Source organism: Trichoplusia ni, chromosome 11 (assembly GCF_003590095.1).
Source record: "Trichoplusia ni isolate ovarian cell line Hi5 chromosome 11, tn1, whole genome shotgun sequence".
Lineage (NCBI taxonomy): Eukaryota > Metazoa > Arthropoda > Insecta > Lepidoptera > Noctuidae > Trichoplusia > Trichoplusia ni.
Window position 1 is genome coordinate 9,142,575 of NC_039488.1, and position 21,672 is coordinate 9,164,246.

A 21,672-nucleotide genomic window follows, 5' to 3' on the forward strand; every position below is an offset into this window, starting at 1 on the left:
ATGGCAGATGATAGAAACAGCAGCCGTGTTCGTTTCTCTGGTTTTGGCACTTGCTTATAGAGTAATAAAACACCGACTCTGGAATACCACCCTGTCACCATATTAATGTTGCTATTATGCTAATGTAAAGTTAAGGGCGAACTATTGAAATCTTGCCAAAACTGGAAAAATGTATCGTTGGCATTTCGACTAAGCATTTTTATTAGCTATCGGTACATACATTAGATAAATAATAACGCAATTTCTCGTATCAAAAAACGCATAATTAGAATTATAATGAATGTAATTAAAGTGGATTTATACTAATAGTAAAACCTATTTAGTACGACCTTGGTCATAATAACTTTTGCCATACAGTTTTATTAAAATCTAGCGTTGTTTTAAATTATAGCGTGTTCGGGTACAATTACATAAAGATTTAGATTATACGGCAGTGTCTGTTTATTATAGTTAACGTGGATTGCGGTATAGAGGTGTGGTACTGAACCTCAGTACGCAGTATATCATTACATCAAAACCGCATGTTATATCCTTATGACATTCTCCGTCACCCAGCGAGGTCATTGACTTACCCACTGGCCTAGTTCACACGTGATCACAAGACCATTGAACGTTTTAGATCCGCGCTCGCCGACTCATTCGCTCAATTGCCTCTTCCTGCTAGTGACAATGTTGCGAGCACAAGGCCGACTATTTCTATGTTTTTATATTTCTAGACTACGCACTTGACCGATTTTTTGCGCATATTGTTTGGGTATAGCTTCTTCCGTTTAAGGTTAAGCATTGTCTCGCTATTTAAGGTTTGGAGTTGGCTCTTACGACGCATGTTTTCTTGGTAACCGTATTGTTCCCAATGTCACATTGTCAGGTTTATTTTTGGTAGGTTTAAGTGTAATGAGAAATGGCGGAATGGAGGCAAGTCATGCAAATTATTTAGAATAAAATATGTACAAAAACCGTATAGATTATTAAATGGCACGCACCGCTGCAGTTTTACATGTTGTATTATAGAGCAGATCAAAACATTGCCCAAACATGATATTTTAATACGCGCTCGGAATAAACATCAATATAAATCTGTTAAGTAAGCAGATGGTTTATGTAGGCTGTTCTTGTTGCACGACGCACGTGTTAAGCAAGTCGTATGTCGGCCCAAATCGCGAGTTCTCTCCAGCACTCGCCGCTATTAATACCCTGGAGGGATGACGTTACCAACTACACTGGGGAGGTATTTTTGTCACTGCACTCGAGTTGTATTCCGAGTAAAATACTTGTGTTGCAATTTATGTGTGGTTTAGGACGGCGTCTGCCAATTTTATCGTGATTGCTTGTAAATAGCGTGTTATGTTTATCAGCAGTAAATTCTGTGCAGCTTATGATTTTTTTTGTCGCCCAACAAAGAGAGCTTTAATATTTATTCTCTAACATTCTTAATATGTCGATAACACTGGCTCACTCAAAGCGTATTGAAAATAGAAGCCTGTCTAGTGACTAATACGTACCGACCTCCAGTCATTATCACACACTCCAAATTGTTACATAAACAATATTTTGGACTATTGACTCTCGTTGATCGTCCGGCGGCGTGAGAAAGCCTCGGCCTGGGTAAATATTGTCCGGGCAGCATACCGTGACCGACTCCCACAGACTGCACAGCACCGGTACACTTCATTAGGTGCCTTCTGTGAGTGCTAATCGATGGCGTTTAGCAAATGTTCAGATCTAGCGGGTCACGCTCGCCGCTCGCTCCTTGCATTACGTTTTGCAGAACCACCTTTACTGCTACTGAGGATTTATTGTGTTGAGTTATTTGTGTGTTTATATCTGGTTACTGAACAGTGGTAGTCTTGCTCAGTGTCATTGTAACGTAATGTTCAAGCTCTTTTTTGTTCAGATTCTGTGCTAATGTATTCTAATTTGTTGTACAAACGGAAGTTATATCGAAATGTTATATATGAAACAAATTTTAGAATTAGAAACAAATTGGTCGTAAACTATCTCACCCTGTAAACATTCCGCATCAAACCCACCAGTAAAAGTGGATCACCTATAAAATGAGATGTCGAGAAGTAAACATGCCAGCAGACAGTTTATTTCCATAACGAGAGATCATTTAAAGTAGAAATGTCTACAAATACGAGTGTTGTTGATATTAAATAGCTCCTAACATGCCATTTAATATGACCGGTGTTCTATTTTACGATGGTCGAGACGGTATCACACGGGCCGCGACTCTGCCCACAGCATTTTCTTAATGTTACTTTACTGCACATTAATTTGTTTTAATGTTTCTTGTTGGAAACAAATAGAATCTCCAGCCAACTGAATTAATGTCCTCGTCTTCCGGGTGTATTCTGTTCAGTTTTAACTTTATGTAGGTGTAAATGTTTGTATGTACAATTGCGACTTGTTTTATGTGCTTACGGTCGTGGAAAACAATAGATAGATACGAGTGTTAAAAGTAGGGATTTATATGTTAGATCTTAAAGGTATATGCAGTTTACCGTTGTATTTAAGCAGCCATAAAATTGACGAGAATTCCTTATTGATATTGTAAACCTGAATTCAACTTCAGACAACAATTTCCCCAGACGTTTGAATTATCGAGACTGACGACGGAGTTTTCCTGAACATTATTTCAAAGAGTTTTGCAATTAGAGCCTTATCCCTCGCCGCCTCCCCCTGTCAAAGCTGTCCTAAGCCTAATAATTCTAGTTCAATTAGTGTGGCTTATTTACTGACCCGGAGCATTGCCGCCCACGCTCCGAGTAACTAATATACACCAGCGGCTATTACTTACCCCCCGTCTGTATTTCACACAGAGTAGTAAGCAAACGGAGGGAAAACTAGAGTCTAGACGTCTGGTAGGAAGGAAGGTAAGGCAACATTAGATACGAGCAGACCAATATTTTAAATGAGAAGGAATATAACAGGATTACTATTGATTTCCGTTCACATGGTGGCATAATCTGACGCTGTGACAAATTTGTAAGCTGATTTAGATAAACGACGGCTTATCATCTATTACTTTTATAATACTCAGAGGAATGTTTTAATATATACGTGTGGCAAATGATTATAAGAAAAGGGTTCAAAAAGAAAGTGCAGTAGCTCCATTTGCTTGTTACTCTGTGGCAAACAGGTCTGCGATAATCAGCGCTGCTCTGCCTCTCTGCGTGCAGCTTTGTATTATCATGATTTATAGTTTTACATAATTTTGTCGTAGAAATGGGTATCGTAGATGGATTTTCAGTATTGTTTGTTTGTGCGAAGAACATGTAGATCTCAGAGTCAAGGAACGCGAAGATTGATAGTGTTGGCAGCACCTTCTGTACCTCACATAAGCAATGAATCTTACGTCTTGGTTAATGTCACACGTACAGTCCACCTTTAAATAATTTATTATCCAGGAGTCAAACATATAATTCTGTTCTTTTGCTTAATTTAGAACAGGAATTCCCAGTCTTCCACAAACTACTGCCCGCTTGATTTACAGTCCCTGGTTTAGCTTTAGCCTTTAACGTGGATGTATGGTTGTAGATAAAAGATGTGCAAATAAGAAATACGACAAAACATGGGTGTTGGCAAACGGTTGCGTGTAAAAGCCGACGCAAATATGGCGGATATGGAAACTTCATAGGGTCTGCAGGATATAACTTTTCCAGCAAAACTATTTTTTTGAAATTTCCTCAAATTATTTTAATACAATTTGGACTGTCAAATTAGCATTATTGATGCTACATCTGATTTTTATCACTAGTATTCGGTTTCACGATTTAATTAGTAAGAAGTGGTATTCAGAAAAACGCTTTTGCAAAAACAAGTTTTACATACACACCTACTTTGTGTCTGTCGCTTAGCATGCTCTCCAAGTTCGGACTTAGCCTGTTTATTTGTTTTGTTTCCCCACTGAATACGGGGAACAGATACAATTCCCTTTGAACAACTTTGTTATTATTTATCTCTGCTTAGTGAAAGGCAAATGGTTATGTTCACCATTAGTGAACCGCATTAAGTAAGCTGTGTTATGTTAAACGTCTGAATAACTTAGCGGGAATTAAGTTGGTATGTTTTAATTATTCGTTTGATTTAGAAAGATTGCTCGAGACATTAATTGATTGGATGGGAAATTCAGTTTGACTACTGGACTTTATAGTTTGTTCAGTTCTTAATTCAAAGCATGCATTGTTGCATTCCTTAAAACTTCTACCTATTAAGAAATTTCTCGTATTTATTTCATACCAACGGTTGTAACCATGCAATTGATAAAAACATTTAGCTAGTCACAAGAAATTTAAGAGACGTGAGAATGTTCAAGCATGGTGCACGTAAATGGAAAACAGGGAAGTGAGTGTTACAAGTTGTAGTAAAATTGTGGCGCTCGGCGGATAAATCGTCGGTCGACACCGAACCGGTGCCACAGATTACATGGTACAGTGTTCCCAGTGATGCTGAGCTAAGGAACCCGTGTAGATGTCCAGATACGGTGACTTATGCATAGATCGAGCGCGCGCATGCGCTGTCGACATCTTCATTTAACACGTATGTTAAAAGATTCAAATTTATGACCGTGTTTTTTGGTTCGATTCCATAATTAACTATCTCTCTTTATGTTGTATATTGACTTAGAAATTCTCGAATTGGTTGTTTTTTACAACAACACGAATAGGTTATCTACAAGATTCGATGTCGGTTTCTATGTGTTTTGTCGTAAATCTTGATCTGTGATAGGCATAAATCTCATGTGTATACGAAATACACTAAATAAAAACACGGATATAAAAGTCTTTTGTTCATAAAGTTAATTAGTTTACATCTCGGCAAATGTAGAAAGCGGGCCAAGGGCCTTTTGAGGCGTGCATGATATATGAACTATTATAAAACATAGTTGTGACATGGCTGGCTGTAACGAAGAGCTTGGTTCAGTCACGAGCCGCGACAAGTATCGCGAGCGGCGCTAATGAGCGATGCCGCCGATACCGGCGCGGGCAGCGCGCGCCCCGACAAACAGACAACACACTTCACGAAGAAAATATCTTATTTTTATGTTGTTGCATCCTCGTACTAATTGATTTTGATTGAATAAATACGCGCGTTAGCAAGGAGTATAATTTACAAAGGGTAGTTCGTTTCACATTAAAAAAAAGTCACCTACCAATTCAAGTTTGAAGGGATGCTTAATTGGAAGATTTGCAATAGAAATTAGCTGTAAGTACTTTACTATAAGTTATTTACTATATACCATAAAAACTATAAATACATTGCACCAATTTAATTATATTTAAAAAGCCCCGCATTTGTCTCTAAGAGCCACTTAATATTCTTACGTTCATAATTACAGTTAAAATGTATTCATTAAGATAACCCAAGATGGATGTGCTTCGACAAAGACAAATAATTTTCACGTGCGTTGGTAGAGCGTAGTTAAAGTAACGATAGTCGTGACATTGCAATCTAAAAGCTTTCATACTTTCTTGTTTCGTCATAGCGCTACACCTACCGACTGACAACGGTAATAAATTCTAAATGTCACTGAAGATGATGCATAATGGATCCAGCGCCTTAAGCTGTCACCTCGACAACGATCAAACAAATTGATACCTAAGGGATTTTGTTAAAAGGTCGAAAGTATTTAATTACGGGTTTGGTTTAATAGAAGAGTGTTGCAGATATTACGTAAGTACTTATTTTAAGTCGTGATCATTTCTGTTGGATTTATTGCGACATGTATATGATTCCTAGGTTTCAGACATCCAATAAAATGTTTTGTGCCTTTTTTTAATTATCCGTGCTAGTGTTCTCATATCAACGCTTTTGGTATGTTGCAGTTTACATTAAGGCTCAAACTAAAACTTCACAACGTAAAATATTCTATACAAGAAATAAAATATACAAAAGTAAAAACAAAACCCCAAGTGGTTTCGTACAAAGTGAATTAAGAAATTCTCAACGAAACAATCAGGAAACTGAAGACTGTTCGTCTGAATTAGTACCTAAACGTGTAATAAAGACGTTTGTTTATACTCCCATGAGACAAGAAAGGAAAAGAAATCTCGTTTACAGTTTAAATGGTGTAAATCTCTACTTACGAGTTGTATTTCATTTGAAACGTCTGGGAATCGCAATGTTAAATTGCGATTCCCAGTCGTATTGTCTCCTCAAGACTATAATTATGTAATGAATTGGTTTTTCCACCAAAGCATTTCACGTTTATAATGTTAGATAGCTTTGTATTTAAGTTTGTGTACCTAAAGATACCTAAAGTACTTATTTTAAGTTTCCTTTTATCCTGTTGATCATAAGCAGGGAGCTAGAAAATTTAACATCAAAGTTAATAGAAGATGATAATGCTTTTGTAACAATTTGCTTACGGATGGTTCAGCTGGTCAGTGAACAAATATCGTTGCACTTGCGCTTATTTCCATACAATTTGCGCCACACACGGCGAGCGCGTGCCGACTCCTTTTGTGAACGCCAAACGAAATAACCCTTTACTTTGGACCATAAAGTCCGACCGTTTTTTAAATATCCAGTTTACATTCTACTTACGAACTGAGGCACATTTTAATGAGACTACATTTTGCAATAAAATACTTTATTTAAAACTTATCAGAGATATGAAAAACTTCGAAGCATCATTAAATTCTTCGCTTTCAGTTGTAATAGGTTGGTACAAAATGTTTAGTAACATTTCGTTCATATTTAATACCATCTAAATTACCTTTTGTCGTGTATGTCCGACCTTACACGTAGATAGAGGAGCGACCTCATGTAGGCACTTATGACAATAAACTTTGGACAATGGATGCGGACAGTGTTTGCGGTGGACCACCGGCGGCGAGCTGCCTCGCCTGCGCGCCACTCCAGCCTGTCACCACACGACTCCACGCAGACATATCGACGATACACAAAAAATGTAAATGAAACGAAAGTCCAACGTTGCCCGTTTTACATTTTGGCGATAATAAGACCTTCTTTTGGCATGCGAAATGAGTTGCACTCGAAATTGCTTAATTTAAACGCTGAAATTCTAGATTTAAAATTGTATATAATTACTGGTAATTTAAACTACATTTTTACCAAATAATAAGAATTATTAAATCAAATAAGTCCCTGAATTTTTACCATTCACTGAGTATTAGTTATGTCGCTCACTTTAATAAGAGGACCATTTATTCCGGTTTCTCAATGTTTTTTACCCTCACGTCTGGTCGATGGCATGTATTTTTAATGTGAAGATATATCCTGTTTCATACCGCATGAACCACATAACGAGACACTTATAATGATTCGTTTAAACCGCTGCTATATCAATTTCTATCGTTTATGGTCAAAGAAATGCCTATAAGTGCATTTAATCTATAAATTATTCTGCTGACAACATTTATTTATAAGAACCATTTCCTTGAAACAAAAAATGGATAAAACAGTGTCTGCCACAAACATTTATCTCAGATCTGTCAGCGTAAAGATATTTGCAGCGACTCGCCACAGATTAGTGTGAATGGCTTCTGAATCTGTTGAGATAACACAAAGTGCACAGTTTACTGTGTATGCGAGTGATCACGTAGGGTCACATACGCACGTATTGTGCGCGGAGGCATTCCATTCAGTGCTCGCCTATCAACAACTGACGGCCGGCCCGGACTGCCGCTCTTTGATCTCAGCAATTGACTTAATCGAATATTACTGACAATAGTTCAGTTTTACCGAGCTCCTGTTTATAGAGACGTTGAACAACAGCTGGTTAAATTTAATTTAGGCGATGATTCAATACATATATCGCGAGTTATACTAATTTAAGCCTTAATGCTTTGTTGCTGCCTGAGCTTCGTGCTATAAATGAAACCGAAACAATAACTATAAAAAAAGTTTTTTATGATCCATTTGTGGTATTTTTACTAAAGTCCCATTTTTGTGACGCACCTATAAATACGTCGGTGACGTTAATTTTAGTATCTGGTCCCCCAAATGTCATCAAGTTGACATTCAAACATTCTTAACAAGCCAAGAAACCGTAAAGCGCTCAATGAGAGATTGATGACCACCCACGAAATGCATTTTTATTGTAATAGCTATCTAAATGGTTGTGCAATATGGTGGCACTATCGGTCGATGTCAAGGATAGATAGCTCGTTGATGGGAATTTATCGCCCTTCACAGTGCTGGGCGCGGCCAAGGATACGAAACACGAGACGCGAACTGGGAGCGGTCTTCGATTGACGTTGTTTGCATTTTACGGGTTAATGGAACCGCAAGCTTTATTTGCAAACACTCTACCTTTCTACACATTTAATTAAACTATTTTATAATGTAATAAATACGGCGTAGGCGCACTCCGCGGGTAACCCCAATGTGGGTACGGTCGATCGCGGCGATGTGGGCGCAGCACACCGTATCACCATAAATGAGCCCTTTGTGTAGTAAATTGGTCATGAGGGTCTGACCGATCGCCTTTTGCAATAACAAAAACTAATCGTCTTCCATTTGATACCCACGCGGAAGTGTTGTGGCTTTTGGAGTCGTGCGCGTCGCGTCGGGCGCAACACCACTGCTATTTGTTCAACTCAAATTTAGAACGTGGAGCTTTCTCGCTTACAACGAAATATTTAGATAAGGAAATGTCGCAACATCAAGCAAAACAATGAGCTTTTAATTGTTACAGCTTTCCTTTATACCTTACTTATGAGTACGTCGACCCTTTGGCGCGTGGGTGGAATAATGTAGAGATTACTAAAATGCCTAATCATGATTTAGCATAGAATGTACCTAAGTACGTAAGTAAGTATATATACGATTATAAAGCACAATTAAACCAGATAAATGCTCTATGATGCAATTAATAAACTTATTGACCTTCAGAGCTTAGGGTTTGATTAATTTGTTCTTCACTGATATTTTAAAGCGGCTACCTGAGAATCTTCTAATACGGTCAGTAAGAAATGACACGCGACAGGGATAGTAATGATTAATGTTCATTTAAATGCATAAGGGCATGTAGACGTATGTATAATCAGAGAGGCCGCTGCCCGTGACCAATGGTAAATTGAATACGAATCGGTTATTTGCTATCGAGGGACCGAGCACGGCGCGCTTGAATCGATTCTTTACAAGATGATCGATTGCTCGGCTGCCTTTTTGCTGACATTCTTTATTTACATTTCGTAATTGTTGATTTTTAAAAGCATACTGACATGTCAAGATGTATTATACTAACAGTAGCGATAAACATATCAATTTCCGTTCTTAGATACTCTCGAAGTTTACTTTGAAATCGAATATCGTACGAGTGAGAATGCATTAGTGCGCGTAGACCGTTGCAATGTTAACTGGCCTTATCGGGAAAACAATGAATGTTCCACCGGCATTACGATGCAAATGTACCGGCTCTAATTAAGCCATGACTGCCTCGGGGTGGGATGGATCGAACCTATAATTATTAACGCTAATTTAGACAAGTGAATCTCATGTATATTTACAACTACATTCTATGACCTGTTTGTCTGCATTGTTATTTTGTATCTATTAGCTCTGTATTATCATTATGAATTTATGAAATGTATTTCATTATTAAAGTCAGTAGTCGTGATCCCTGTAATCTATAGCTAAGTCATACCCGTTGAGTTATTACGTCTTCCGCATTGTCCATGCCCATATAAATCTTCATTTCATTAACACTGCGTACTTAATGGAATATGGACTACAAGTAGTTTTGTTTATTCATTATTATGATAAATAAATATTGATTTAAACACTGAACTTGATTGTCTTTGCTTCCGAATACGGTATTGTATGTTTGAGTATTCATGCTCAATTACGTGAGTCAATTTAAGTCATGACTGAACTGTAATCGAATATTTAGAATTTAAATTACTTGATTGAGAATAAAACCTTTTTTTGATTACACAGTAATAAGATGTTCAATTAATAATTACACTTCGTTCTAACTGTGTAAGCACCTAATTTGAATTTTATTGTTATACTTAATTGCTATAACTTCCATGCGTCGTGTAAGTAATGTTAGTCCGTAATTTTCTTATCAAGGATCTTGTAAATATCTCTGGATAATTATGATGGAACGCGGTTTATTTCGTCAGCCGTGTCGTCGCGTACGCAGCCGGCAGCCGTCATTACCGCCGTAATGACGGACCGTAACCGTGCAGCTACTGTTAGGGCCTACTCACACATTCCGATTGCCAGGTAGCAAGGCAACGTATCCGGCATCGCACCGTGCCCGACACGTTGATACCCGATACTAGAAATTGCGTGTCAATGCTTTCGAAAACCCTTTTAACATGTTTCAACCAGGTAACTTCAGTCAATAATCAGGCTTTGTGCTATTCAAACGAAAATAAATTATAATCAAGTGTTCAGGCTTTTTGTACGAAAGGTAAATACATATATCGTTCTATACATCTACCCTGTGCCCAGGCTTTCGCTACTATACCAGATTCTTAGTTACTTTAGTTTCCTTTAATTAACTCCAGTCAACGTGGTGATAACTTTCTTTCCCGGATTGCCGGCTCCGGCTACCGTGTTACCGTGTGAAAAGTCTTAATCATCAGTCTTGTTACCGCTCAATGGACGATGACGGTTTTATTCAACTGTGCTCTTCTGATTCATGAATGTAGGGATAATTTAATGATAGTGTACACCGCGCTTGATCATACTTATCGTTTTATTATAACCTTTCATATAGAGATGTACCGAAGGTTGTTTATCAGTGTTTCTTTTTTTGTGTTTGATAAATTATTTTGGCTTTCTGTCATCTTTTCGAACTTTGAATGTTGTTCTCAATTACGTTGAAATTTAAGCTACGATTATTTGAAAGACTTTTAGTGCAAGAAATTTAAATTATTAAAGTGATTTCATTAATTTCTCACACATCAATGAATTGGGATTCATATGCAAACTATTTGAATTAAATTTGTTGTAAGGAATATAAAAAACAGGAAAGTTAACTATTCAAAACACCACGTTTTCCTGAATTTTCTATATTTGAATAGTATTTGCAAAGCGGGTTCTAAAAATAGATATTACTGCATTTTAATTGCATTCAAAGATTCTTTATCTTTGAAAGAGCGCTATAAATCATGTAACCGTCAATTATAGCATGTTTATAATAAACCTTATCTAGGTTCCGCTGCAATTAGTAGAAGTTCTAATCTTAACAATGTTATACCACTTAAATTAACATTTTATTATCTAACTTTAGATAAAATGTTATGATGAGCTCATTCATTTTCAACGTATTCATCGATTAATGCAGTATTTACATTGACTCTTGCCCGCGAACTGGCCCATTTAGATCTTGGTAAAAGTGTACTGGTGTAATGGTACCTAACGCAACTGCTTATGTGGATTATATCCACTAATATCCAGTTTCATGGGATAAACAAAATTTATTTCAGACCACAAATTCTGACACAGCAAAATCTTTCTCTATCGATCTCTTTATCTTCAATTTGTTTAACTAATTAAAAGTATTGCTATATAAAAAGTATTTTGTAAATCTATTCTCTTCAATTTTAAGGAGAGAGAGAGCTTTTTAGCAACGACTTGGAGTAATGTTTGAGTTCAGTTCGGGGTAACCTAGAGTTAATATTCTTTTCTTTAAATGTTACAGGTTGTTAGTAGGAGCACCTTTGGGCCAAAATCTGCAGCCAAACACAACGAAATCCGGAGCGCTATGGAAGTGTGGCGTGTCTCCGTCAACCGACGACTGCATACAAATAATCACAGATGGGAAAAGGAGTGAGTTGACTGCTTTATTGAATGTCTCGTTGTGAGGTTACTACGCGAAGAACATACCTACGCATTAAACCTTCGTCTGTCTTGGATCTGGACATTGTTTCTTGCATTTTACATTCGATTACCATTTGTTTACCTCATTTCAGACGACTACCTTAATTTAAAAGACTTTAATGTATATACGTTTAGTAGTATCTGTTTTGTTTTAAAATTTGAATAGAGAATAGATATTTGATTGTTTAATGCCATAGTTAACACAAAGTGTTCTGTGTTTAAAATCACACGATACAATTTTGTCAAATACACAAATAGATAGATGAATTTTAGATTTTGTAGTAACGATTTGCAAGCACTTGGTAGTAGTTAGGTACCCGTGTTCTCACCATCTAGATACAAAACGAGGGAAACGCTGGAACGCGTCCAACGATAAACAAGTAATCGATACAATCGATTAATATCGATATAAGTTTTAACTAAAATGTTGTCTTTTGTCGGTGGTGCCCCAAACAGCGAAGTACGGCAAGATAGACACGAGTAAGTGAGCTGTGGTCTCAACCTCCTTTTATTCTTAATCATTTGCTCTTCGACTAATCGACTAATCGCTGTTATGTACTTTTTGATTTACTAATCGTCAACTTATGTCTGCTCAAGTTCCAGCTGGACCGTCATTTATGATACTGCAACGCATGAACATCACTAACTTAGTTGATTGAATTTTATTTTGCAAACATCACATTCACGTCTTTGCGTATATAGGACGCATGTTCTGTGGAGACGAGGCAAGACGGGACAACTTATCATAACGTGCTGTTCATGTTCGGAACATGTGTCCTACCTACGGTAATAAAGCACTAACTGCTTGCAACAGCACCAAATCACATGCTTGCTACACAGCACTTTAGAAAGTACAATATATAAGTAATATTTGTAAGTATACTGATTGCTATCTGGAGTAAATTCCGTTCAATATGTTGAACACTGAATAAACTCGGACAAACCATATTTAGCGTAGACAACGAAGTCTTAGACCTAGAGCTTGTTAGAAGTTATTAGAGCTTCGTAATGTGGTAGGCCTTAAACTTAATCAACCGTTTTATCCGACGAACATTTAATTATAGGCGAACTCTCACGTCCGTTTAACTCGTAACAAGAAACTTAAGGTGACTGGCTATAATACCTAAACATTAGTTATTAACGAATCACATTCGGATAAATGTGCGGATTATTGCACTGATAAAAAAAATCTCATTAATATGGTCAAAACCAATCTATGTCTGGTTTTGAGTAATAATAAGTTTAACAAAAGACTACAAAGTAACGCTGGGCCAAATAACTTATTAATGAATTAACACGTAGTCTTCGATAACGTCCATTAACCTGAGACCACAAGTTTGAGCCGTATCTTCACGTGTTATCACCTTGATTCATTGCAGGTTGCAGGAGCTAATCGTCACCTTAGTATACACACACTTCCTCTTTACGGACACTTTTAATATCAGCCAAACATTTACCACAAACTGAGACAATTGGGTTAATTACCTACTACGTCACTGCCTCGTAGTCCCCACACAAAGCATGTCGGCTTTGAGGATTATAATTTAAATTAAAAACACGTTATAGTGGTTTTGTTTGTACTGATATCAAAAGTATCGCCTTCTAAAGAGGTTATATCACTTTAGTTGATGACTATACAAATCACGTTTGTTATGATGTAGGGGATGCATGTTAAATGAGATATGCTATGTTCTATGAAATGCACGATGTTTGTGCGACGATACAGAGACTGTCGTTTTCCGATGCATCTGCAAGATTCCTTTGCTGTTAGTATTGAGAACTCTGTTCTTGCATTACACACGCCTGGTTGCAATGCTTTGCATTTGCCGAGATTATCATCAATTCAGTTTTTCTATTGGGATTGAGTTTGATAATATTGTTTGAAAAGCAAAAGCAAAAGCACCTTATGAACAAAGTTGCCTTTGTTAACGCATCTCTAAATATTATTTTGCAGTTTTGTTTGAGTTTTGATTAATTTATTCTGGGTTGAGTTTATATATAACATGGTGTTTTAGAATTGCGTATACACTAAGAAAGTATATAAAACTATTTGTGTCTAATTACGCTTGTAAACTTAAGAGAATTGTGCTAAACACCCAAGTAAAACTTAATCCATATTGAGTAAAATATGTGATTAATTTATCTATTAATTTCACTTTGCTATAATTATATTGATGCTTCTTAACAGATGGCCGCGCATGTTATTGCCGCGTACTGATAGTTTGTTAATCTATAGATTTGGAGTCTAATAACCTGACTGCTCCCTACTCGGATGAGATTAAGGAGGGTCAATGGCTGGGAGTGTCGGTGAGGAGTCAAGGTCCGGGGAAAAAAGCCGCCGTCTGCGCACACAGGTTCGTATGGTTTGGATGCTTTATTTTTTAGCAGACTATCGGCAAAATATTCGAGGTCTTAAGCAAAAAAAGAAACCAAACCTGTGGCTTCGAACAAACCGGCCACTATAAATCTGTTTAAATGAAAAAGTGTGATAAATGTAGTCAATTTTGTTTCCAGATATATTCGCAAACAAGGAGAGCTGCAGTTTGGTCAAGGTCTGTGCTACACTCTGAGCAATGAACTAGAACTACTGGATGTAATGGAGCCGTGCAGAGGGAGATCAGTAGTGAGGTAGGTCAGGTGTTAATTTAGATGAAAAGTTTTTCATCGTATGCATAGAGTACTTAAGATGACTTAATACATCCTCTAATATATTAAATTCTCGTGTCAGAGTGTACTTAATTATACTCCTCCGAAACGGTTAGAAAGATTCTCATGAAATTGTGTGGTAGGTCTGAGAATCGAATAACATTTATTTATCATGCCCCGTTTTTATTCCTTGCATTTGTGTTGCAAAACAAAATATGCTTGTTCAGCTATTTAAAGTATAAAAAGCAACGTATGAGATTACGCACTAATTGACCGTTGGTGTACGATATACCGTTTCAGTGCCTATTAAAATATATTATTAAGGCCAATACAAGCTTAAGTTTTATTCACGCACAATTTTGGAATCTCAAGATTCAGAGCTGATACAAACCGTTCATCATGAGGTATTGTCTGTTTTACAGAGAGCACGAAGAATACGGTTTCTGTCAAGTAGGCACGAGCAGTTCTCTTCTGGATGACGACACGCTGCTGATGGGTAGCCCGGGTCCCTACACCTGGAGAGGTACCATCTTCGCCCAGGACACGAGAGACGATGTCCTGGAGAGAGATAACGTCGTCTACATGGCCCCGGTGCAAGACGGCGCTAGTCCTGTCGAGAAATACAGTTATTTAGGTATGTTTGGACATCCTTTAGATTAGTTCAATCTGACTTCCGAACCACTTTTGATTTATACTATGTCTACTTTTGGTCATATAATGTTTCTTATTCATATAAAAAGTAAAAAGTTCTGAAATTTATGTTGGAAGACGGAAACATTTTTTATCCCAGTCGTCCTGTTATTCCTTTTCCTTCCTACCTTAAATATTTAATGTTTAAAATCTAAAATATTCGAATTTCAGGAATGTCAGTGACCAGTGGCAACTTTTTCGGTGGCGACAGAGCGTCGTACGTGGCTGGAGCGCCGCGGGCTCACGGTACGGGACAGGTCGTCATCTTCAGCAAACTGGCGACCGAAGACTGGGGCCGAACAGACCTGAATATACTGAACTTCACATTACTGCTCAAAGGCGAGCAGTTTGGCTCCAACTTCGGTTATGAAGTAGCTAGTGCTGATGTTAATGGTGATGGGTAAGTTAGCAAAACTTTGTTTTTGTTAGCCAAGTGAGACTACTAGCGCCATCTAGTTTATGAATCCGTAGTTAATATAAAAATAGCTTTCATGTTCATTATGAATCTGAACGCGGAATATTGAGGCTTAAATAGACAAAGAGAAAATCATAGTTACAGGAAAAAGGACCGTTGTTTGATTTTATGGATTAATTTAGAGTTTAAAAAATTAAACACAATGCATCTATATTTTCTAATAAACCAGTGTTGTTTTTTTTTTATTCAATAATCGTAGACATTATACACCCTTATAATATTAAAGATTGTTAACCAATCAACATTTTGTTGTTTCAGGTTGCCAGACTTATTAGTAGGTGCCCCTTTCTATTTCTCCCGCGACGTGGGTGGCGCTGTTTACTTATACCTGAATGTAAACTCCAGCCTGCAGCAACAGTACAATGTCAAGTTAACAGGCAAACAAGAATCACAATTCGGTATCGCTATAGCCAACGCTGGCGACTTGAATAAAGACGGTTGTCAAGATATAGCCATAGGAAGTCCATACGAAGGTAATGGAGTGGTGTACATCTATATGGGAGATAGAGAGAAAGGACTCAATACTAAACCAGATCAAGTGATAACTGCCGAAACTTTACCGACTGTGATGAAAACGTTTGGCTATGCGTTGTCTGGTGGAGTAGATTTGGATGCTAATGGTTATCCTGATTTATTGGTAGGAGCATACGAAAATGTGAGTATCTTAATTATTTCATATTTTTTTATAAGCCGTAAATATTTTCAGTAAGTAAACAAATATGTTTGTATGGCTAGTGAATTTAAAATATCTAGACATAAAATAAATATACTAAGTAACCATGGCATTCTTAATGTTACTGAGATAGCGGACAAAGTGGCCTTAACCGAGATTTGAAGTATTAGATTGATTGATTTCTAAACAAGTTTTCGATACTTGCGATTGTATCAGCCTACTCTAAGTTATTAGAATTTAAGTGCACTTGAATAATGTGGTTTATTTTGGTCTTACAGAGCAGCGTTGCTTTAATACGAACACGACCTATCATCGACATTAAGACGTCGATAAAACCTTCGAACAGTATCATTAACATTGATCCGACGATTCATGGTTGCGAGGGGGACCCTAGCTCCAACTACACCTGCTTCCACTTTGAGGCCTGTTGCATCATCGAGTCTCTAGTCAAAACCTCTCAATCGTCCATCCATCGACTCAACTACGTCATTGAAGCCGAAACATTCCCCGGTGGAAGGAAATATTCCAGGGTCTTCTTTGATTCTGACAAGAGTAATATTGTCAACAAAACTATTATGTTAGGTAAAGATGTTGAAGACTGCAGAAAGCATATCGTGTATTTGAAAAATAATACTAGAGATATACAAACTCCGCTGAAGGTAAGAATCTTACGCCACACGGCCTTGTTTTGTATATTATAAGCAAGACACAGTTACAGTTAGATATATTTTGCAGTCCATAAATATAATTATATTACTGAACTTGCAAAATCGCCATACACAACAAATTATAAGACTGTTTTTTTAATTGTTTGTTATTTCTTCCCTTAACATGCCACGACTTGTCATTAAGTCTTTAGGTCAAAATTGTAAATGCTATTCTAGAGATACGGTGACTTTTTCTCACACATTAGCGCGCTTAAGTACCAGAATATTTATGTTTCTCATGTTTATCCAACTTTGTCCGTCTTCAGTTCCAGTTAACCTACATGTTGGTTCACGCGGAACCCCGGTACTCGTCATCGGGCCCTCTCCCCGATGTAGATCAGTACCCCGTGTTGAACGCCACCGCCAGCTCTGTGTTCACCGCCAACTTCCTGAATGACTGCGGTGCTGATGCTGTCTGCATCAGTGATCTAGTTGTGGACCCTAAGCTGTTGCTGCCGTTGAGTAAGTGAACCCTAGTATTGATGTAGTAGACGTTATTAATAAAACGTATTTTAGTCATTTGGCGACGTGACCTAGGCTTTCGGCTTACATGATGGCACTTCATTCTAAGTTGATAATAAAGACTTCAAAATCTTCAGAATTGAAACCTGTTATGTTAACTTTGTATTTTGTTCTTCCAGCAAAAGACAACAAGACGTATTCGCTAACATTGGGACAAGAAGAGGAGATAAAATTGTCGATTGCAGTAGATAACTACGGCGAGTCTGCGTATGAAGCACAGCTGTTTGTAACGCATCCTCCTAGCCTGCACTACATCGCTGTCAACATTAGCGTAAGTTCCTATATAACATATTTTATACTATTTTTCTGTATATCATTGGCATCAATATGACAAGTTTGTCTGATAAATCATGCAACAACTGTCTGAAAAAATCTCTTTAAGTAGCTATTGGATTTGTTTTTGCACGTTTATTGAGCTCATCAAATTCTTGTACCAGCCCATACATAAATAAGACGATGTTTGATTTCAACTACTTTTTCTAGGATAAGCACGTGATTTGCACAAGTTTCAACAAGACGACAGTGGCCTGTATGCTGGAGAATCCGTTCAAAAAGCAAGCGGAGGGTTCTCCTCCAATCACGATGCGTTTCGATGCGCGGGCGCTGGAGGACAACGACCAGTCTGTGGTGTTCACTGTCTGGGCTAACTCCACGTCTAAGGAACTACATGCCGGAAAGAAACCCGTTGAAGTTGAAGCATTGGTTATCAAGAATGCTGAACTGCTTATAAAGGGGTAAGCATATTCCTTTTCAATCAACTGACGAAACAAAATTTTGTTTCTCATCCTTTTTAACATTTTATTGACCTTTTACGTATATTATTTTAGTGTTGCACGACCGGAGCAAGTGTTCTACGGTGGTGAAATAAAGGGCGAGTCTGCTATGACGTACTTTGATGACATCGGTACCAGAGTGGTGCATACATATCAGGTAAAGAGGTTTTTGTACACTCATGATCGAACTACTTTAGCCGACTTATTCCCAGTAGGTATAATCAAACACAGCCTATAATTTAAAAGCATTCTTCAAAGTAACAGAAAAAGCTAAAGATTTGAAGCTACAAAAAATTTACTAGTAGACCAAAAATAAATAAAGGCATCTCCGACTTTACTTAACTGTTCTTTATCCTTTTCTGTACCACGTTTCATAATACAATTCAAAACCTTGTAACAAATAATTAATTTCACATTACACATTACATTAATTAATGTTCAATTTTCCTTGCAGGTATTCAACGAAGGTCCTTGGCACGTGTCATCAGTTCAGGTTGTGATCCAGTGGCCTCACCAGCTCGCTTCAGACGGACCGCAGGGCAAGTGGCTGCTCTACCCTGAAGACGTGCCCACCGTCGATGGAGAGGCCGGTTAGTAGCCACCATTGTACTAAATTGCATTTTACGTTTAGAACCATAACTAAAAACATGCTAAATGTACAATTTTAAATTACAAAAGATGTATGCATATAGATAAAATGAGAATGCGTTTAAATAGGTATTTTGAAGTCAGTTTCCACGTAAAAATATAAAATAATTAACTATTAATCAAACCACAATATATTTTAGTTATGAGTAATATCGTTTCATAATGTGATGCTAAACCATTTTTATACCAATTTCAGATCAAAACGGCGAATGTTTCGCTCGCGAGATAAACCCTCTGAATCTAACACCACGGCCTGGCGCCCCAGAGCCACTCGAGAACTTGGAGATGGATCCCTTCCTGAGCACCGGCAAGCTTAGCGTCAGTTCCAGTGAAAAGTCACACAACGAAACCAGGAGGAAATTCATGGAGTACTCCAGTTCTAGCTCTTATGCTAGCAGTAATAAAGTAAGACGGAAAAGAGATGAAGAAGATGCAGTTAAGGCTGAAGCCTACACTGATAGGAAGCAAGTTATTAATTTGGTAAGTTTTTAATGTTTGAAAACTGTGGCAACAAAAATATAAAGCGAACACCTAGTGATTTATTGTGCCTTCACCGGAAAATTGTATTTCCCAACTCTCATATCTGAACTTTGCTTATCAATAGTTAACATTGACTTGTATATTGCAGAACTGCCAGCAACGCACAGCAAAGTGCATCCAATTCCAATGCGTGATCTACAAGCTGGGCCGCATGAAGACCAGCACCATCAGCGTGCGCGCGCGCTTGTGGAACGCCACGCTCGTCGAGGAATTCGCCCGCGCCGCGCGCGTCGACATCGCCTCCACGGCATACATCAGCATACCCGCCCACTTCAATATACACCAGAACAAGCAGTCCGATGATAAAACCACTGTAAGTTAGGGGCAAAACGCTTGTGAACTTACTGATGTAATGTTGAAATTTAATGCAAGGAATAGCTAGGCTTTTCTTATACGTCTGCAATCAAAATTGGTTTGCAACTATGCAAACCAATATTATTTATGATGTAATAATCTTTTATTTTTCGTTAAACAGGTAAACACAGTCGCATACCCAGACTTGAAGATAAGCGAGCCGACAGAAGTACCACTGTGGGTCATCATCATATCAGTGATAGTGGGACTCATAGTGCTGGTGCTGCTCATCATCGCGCTGTGGAAGCTGGGCTTCTTCAAGCGCAGCCGGCCGGACCCCACGCTCTCCGGCAACCTCGAGAAGAACAACCACGAGTCCAGCCCCTTCATCGGCAGGGATCGGAATAGTGTTCGATAGCCCTCGGCCCTCTATGTAGTGGACAGAACGTTCCAGTGTGAAAAACCTGCCCAAGTGTAAATAAACTGTTAATATGTTTACCCCTTTTTCACGTTACGAACTGAAGAGTCGACGATTATCTGGCAGCTAGAAGGCAAAACTTTCGTACTTTCGCTGCCAGATAGTCGGACTGACTATAGTCCTGGTCGTCGACCGGAACGTGTGTAGGGGCTGTGCACAAGTATTTAGTACGTAATATCTCTGACTGTGATGTCTTCTTAGAGGAAATTTGTGTGTATGTGATGTTCTAAAGTAATGGTTCTATGTTTTGTTGTTGACGCACGGTACGATAGTATATTGTTTTATTGTAATTGCATTTCTCTAGCGCGTAAAGTGAACTTGTTTTAGATTGTTTGTTTATATATTCTGATGGATTATGTATTTTTCTGTAAATAATTACTTGCCTTATTATTTATGAATAGGTAGTTTAAATGTCTACTTAATTTGACTAGATTTTTTACTAGTCACAAAATGTAATAATGTTTATGTGTAGGTATGTTAGATACTTATATCGTCCGTAACTTAAGGGGAATTTAGTCACAATTGATTTTTGGAACACTAAAATTACTGAATAATGTTCAATCGTCCCAGTAGGTACTTACGCTATTAATGTTTTTGTACGTTTTATACGAATACTTTCACCTCTCACAGACGTTATACTTATGAAATGCAAAATGAATTGTTATTAATTAGATATGTAATTATAAGTATTGTAAATATGATTGTTTCCATGTCATTAGATTTTGTACAAAATTTTATATTTGCATCAAGAGGCATACATTTTACACGTACGTTATAAAGCTCTGTAACACAATCACTTAGTACTTTACATCGTTTTAATTAAATAACGACTACTTAAATAACACTGGTTGTGATTATTTCTGTTATGAATTACATATGATACCTACTTAATAGTACATTTTAGTTTTGAATAAAATTGTGCCATTTATCAACATCTTTTATTGTTACTTTATTATCAAACATTCTTGTTTCTTTATTAGATTACAATTTGTTAATACAGTTACTATATTTGGAAGCCTATAATAATAACTAAAAACCTATTAAATATATAAGGAAAAATAATAATCATATACCTACAATATATATAGTAACATTCTCATAGATAAAATTGATATAATTACATTATAAATAAAATAAAACAACCACTTAATAAATAAAAATAATCTGTGATACATAATCTCAATAAAGTTAGCATCCTTCTCTCTTCTACATTGCTGTGCCCTACAGGGTTCATAGTGTACTATACTTATATTATGTAACACCTGTATAACATATGGAGTATTATGGAGTGCAATAAAATATTGAGTATTGAGTATTGAGCCTGCTACCAACACCTATTAAGGAACTTCTCACACTTATTCAGCTATATTCAGCTTATGGACAAAGAAAAGTATCTAAGATTTGGGACGGGGAAGCGCTTG

At 37.4% G+C, this 21,672-nt stretch overlaps 1 protein-coding gene across 2 annotated transcripts in view; it reads left to right on the plus strand.

The window, feature by feature from the left end:
- LOC113498967 (integrin alpha-PS1) overlaps positions 1–21,185 on the plus strand; it is an 84,197-nt gene extending 63,012 nt beyond the window's left edge. Inside the window, exons 2-17 of one of the 2 annotated variants that reach the window (XM_026879242.1) lie at positions 11,627–11,754; positions 12,262–12,285; positions 14,042–14,159; positions 14,320–14,433; positions 14,874–15,085; positions 15,313–15,541; positions 15,875–16,271; positions 16,568–16,948; positions 17,263–17,458; positions 17,638–17,789; positions 18,002–18,252; positions 18,346–18,448; positions 18,746–18,881; positions 19,136–19,419; positions 19,568–19,792; positions 19,955–21,185. In XM_026879242.1, coding sequence (XP_026735043.1) covers positions 11,627–11,754; positions 12,262–12,285; positions 14,042–14,159; positions 14,320–14,433; positions 14,874–15,085; positions 15,313–15,541; positions 15,875–16,271; positions 16,568–16,948; positions 17,263–17,458; positions 17,638–17,789; positions 18,002–18,252; positions 18,346–18,448; positions 18,746–18,881; positions 19,136–19,419; positions 19,568–19,792; positions 19,955–20,191 — 3,187 coding nt within the window. In that variant the 3' untranslated portion in view covers positions 20,192–21,185. The remainder of the gene's footprint in view (positions 1–11,626; positions 11,755–12,261; positions 12,286–14,041; positions 14,160–14,319; positions 14,434–14,873; positions 15,086–15,312; positions 15,542–15,874; positions 16,272–16,567; positions 16,949–17,262; positions 17,459–17,637; positions 17,790–18,001; positions 18,253–18,345; positions 18,449–18,745; positions 18,882–19,135; positions 19,420–19,567; positions 19,793–19,954) is intronic. The other variant, XM_026879243.1, reaches the window with a different exon arrangement.
- The last annotated feature ends 487 nt before the right edge of the window (positions 21,186–21,672 follow it).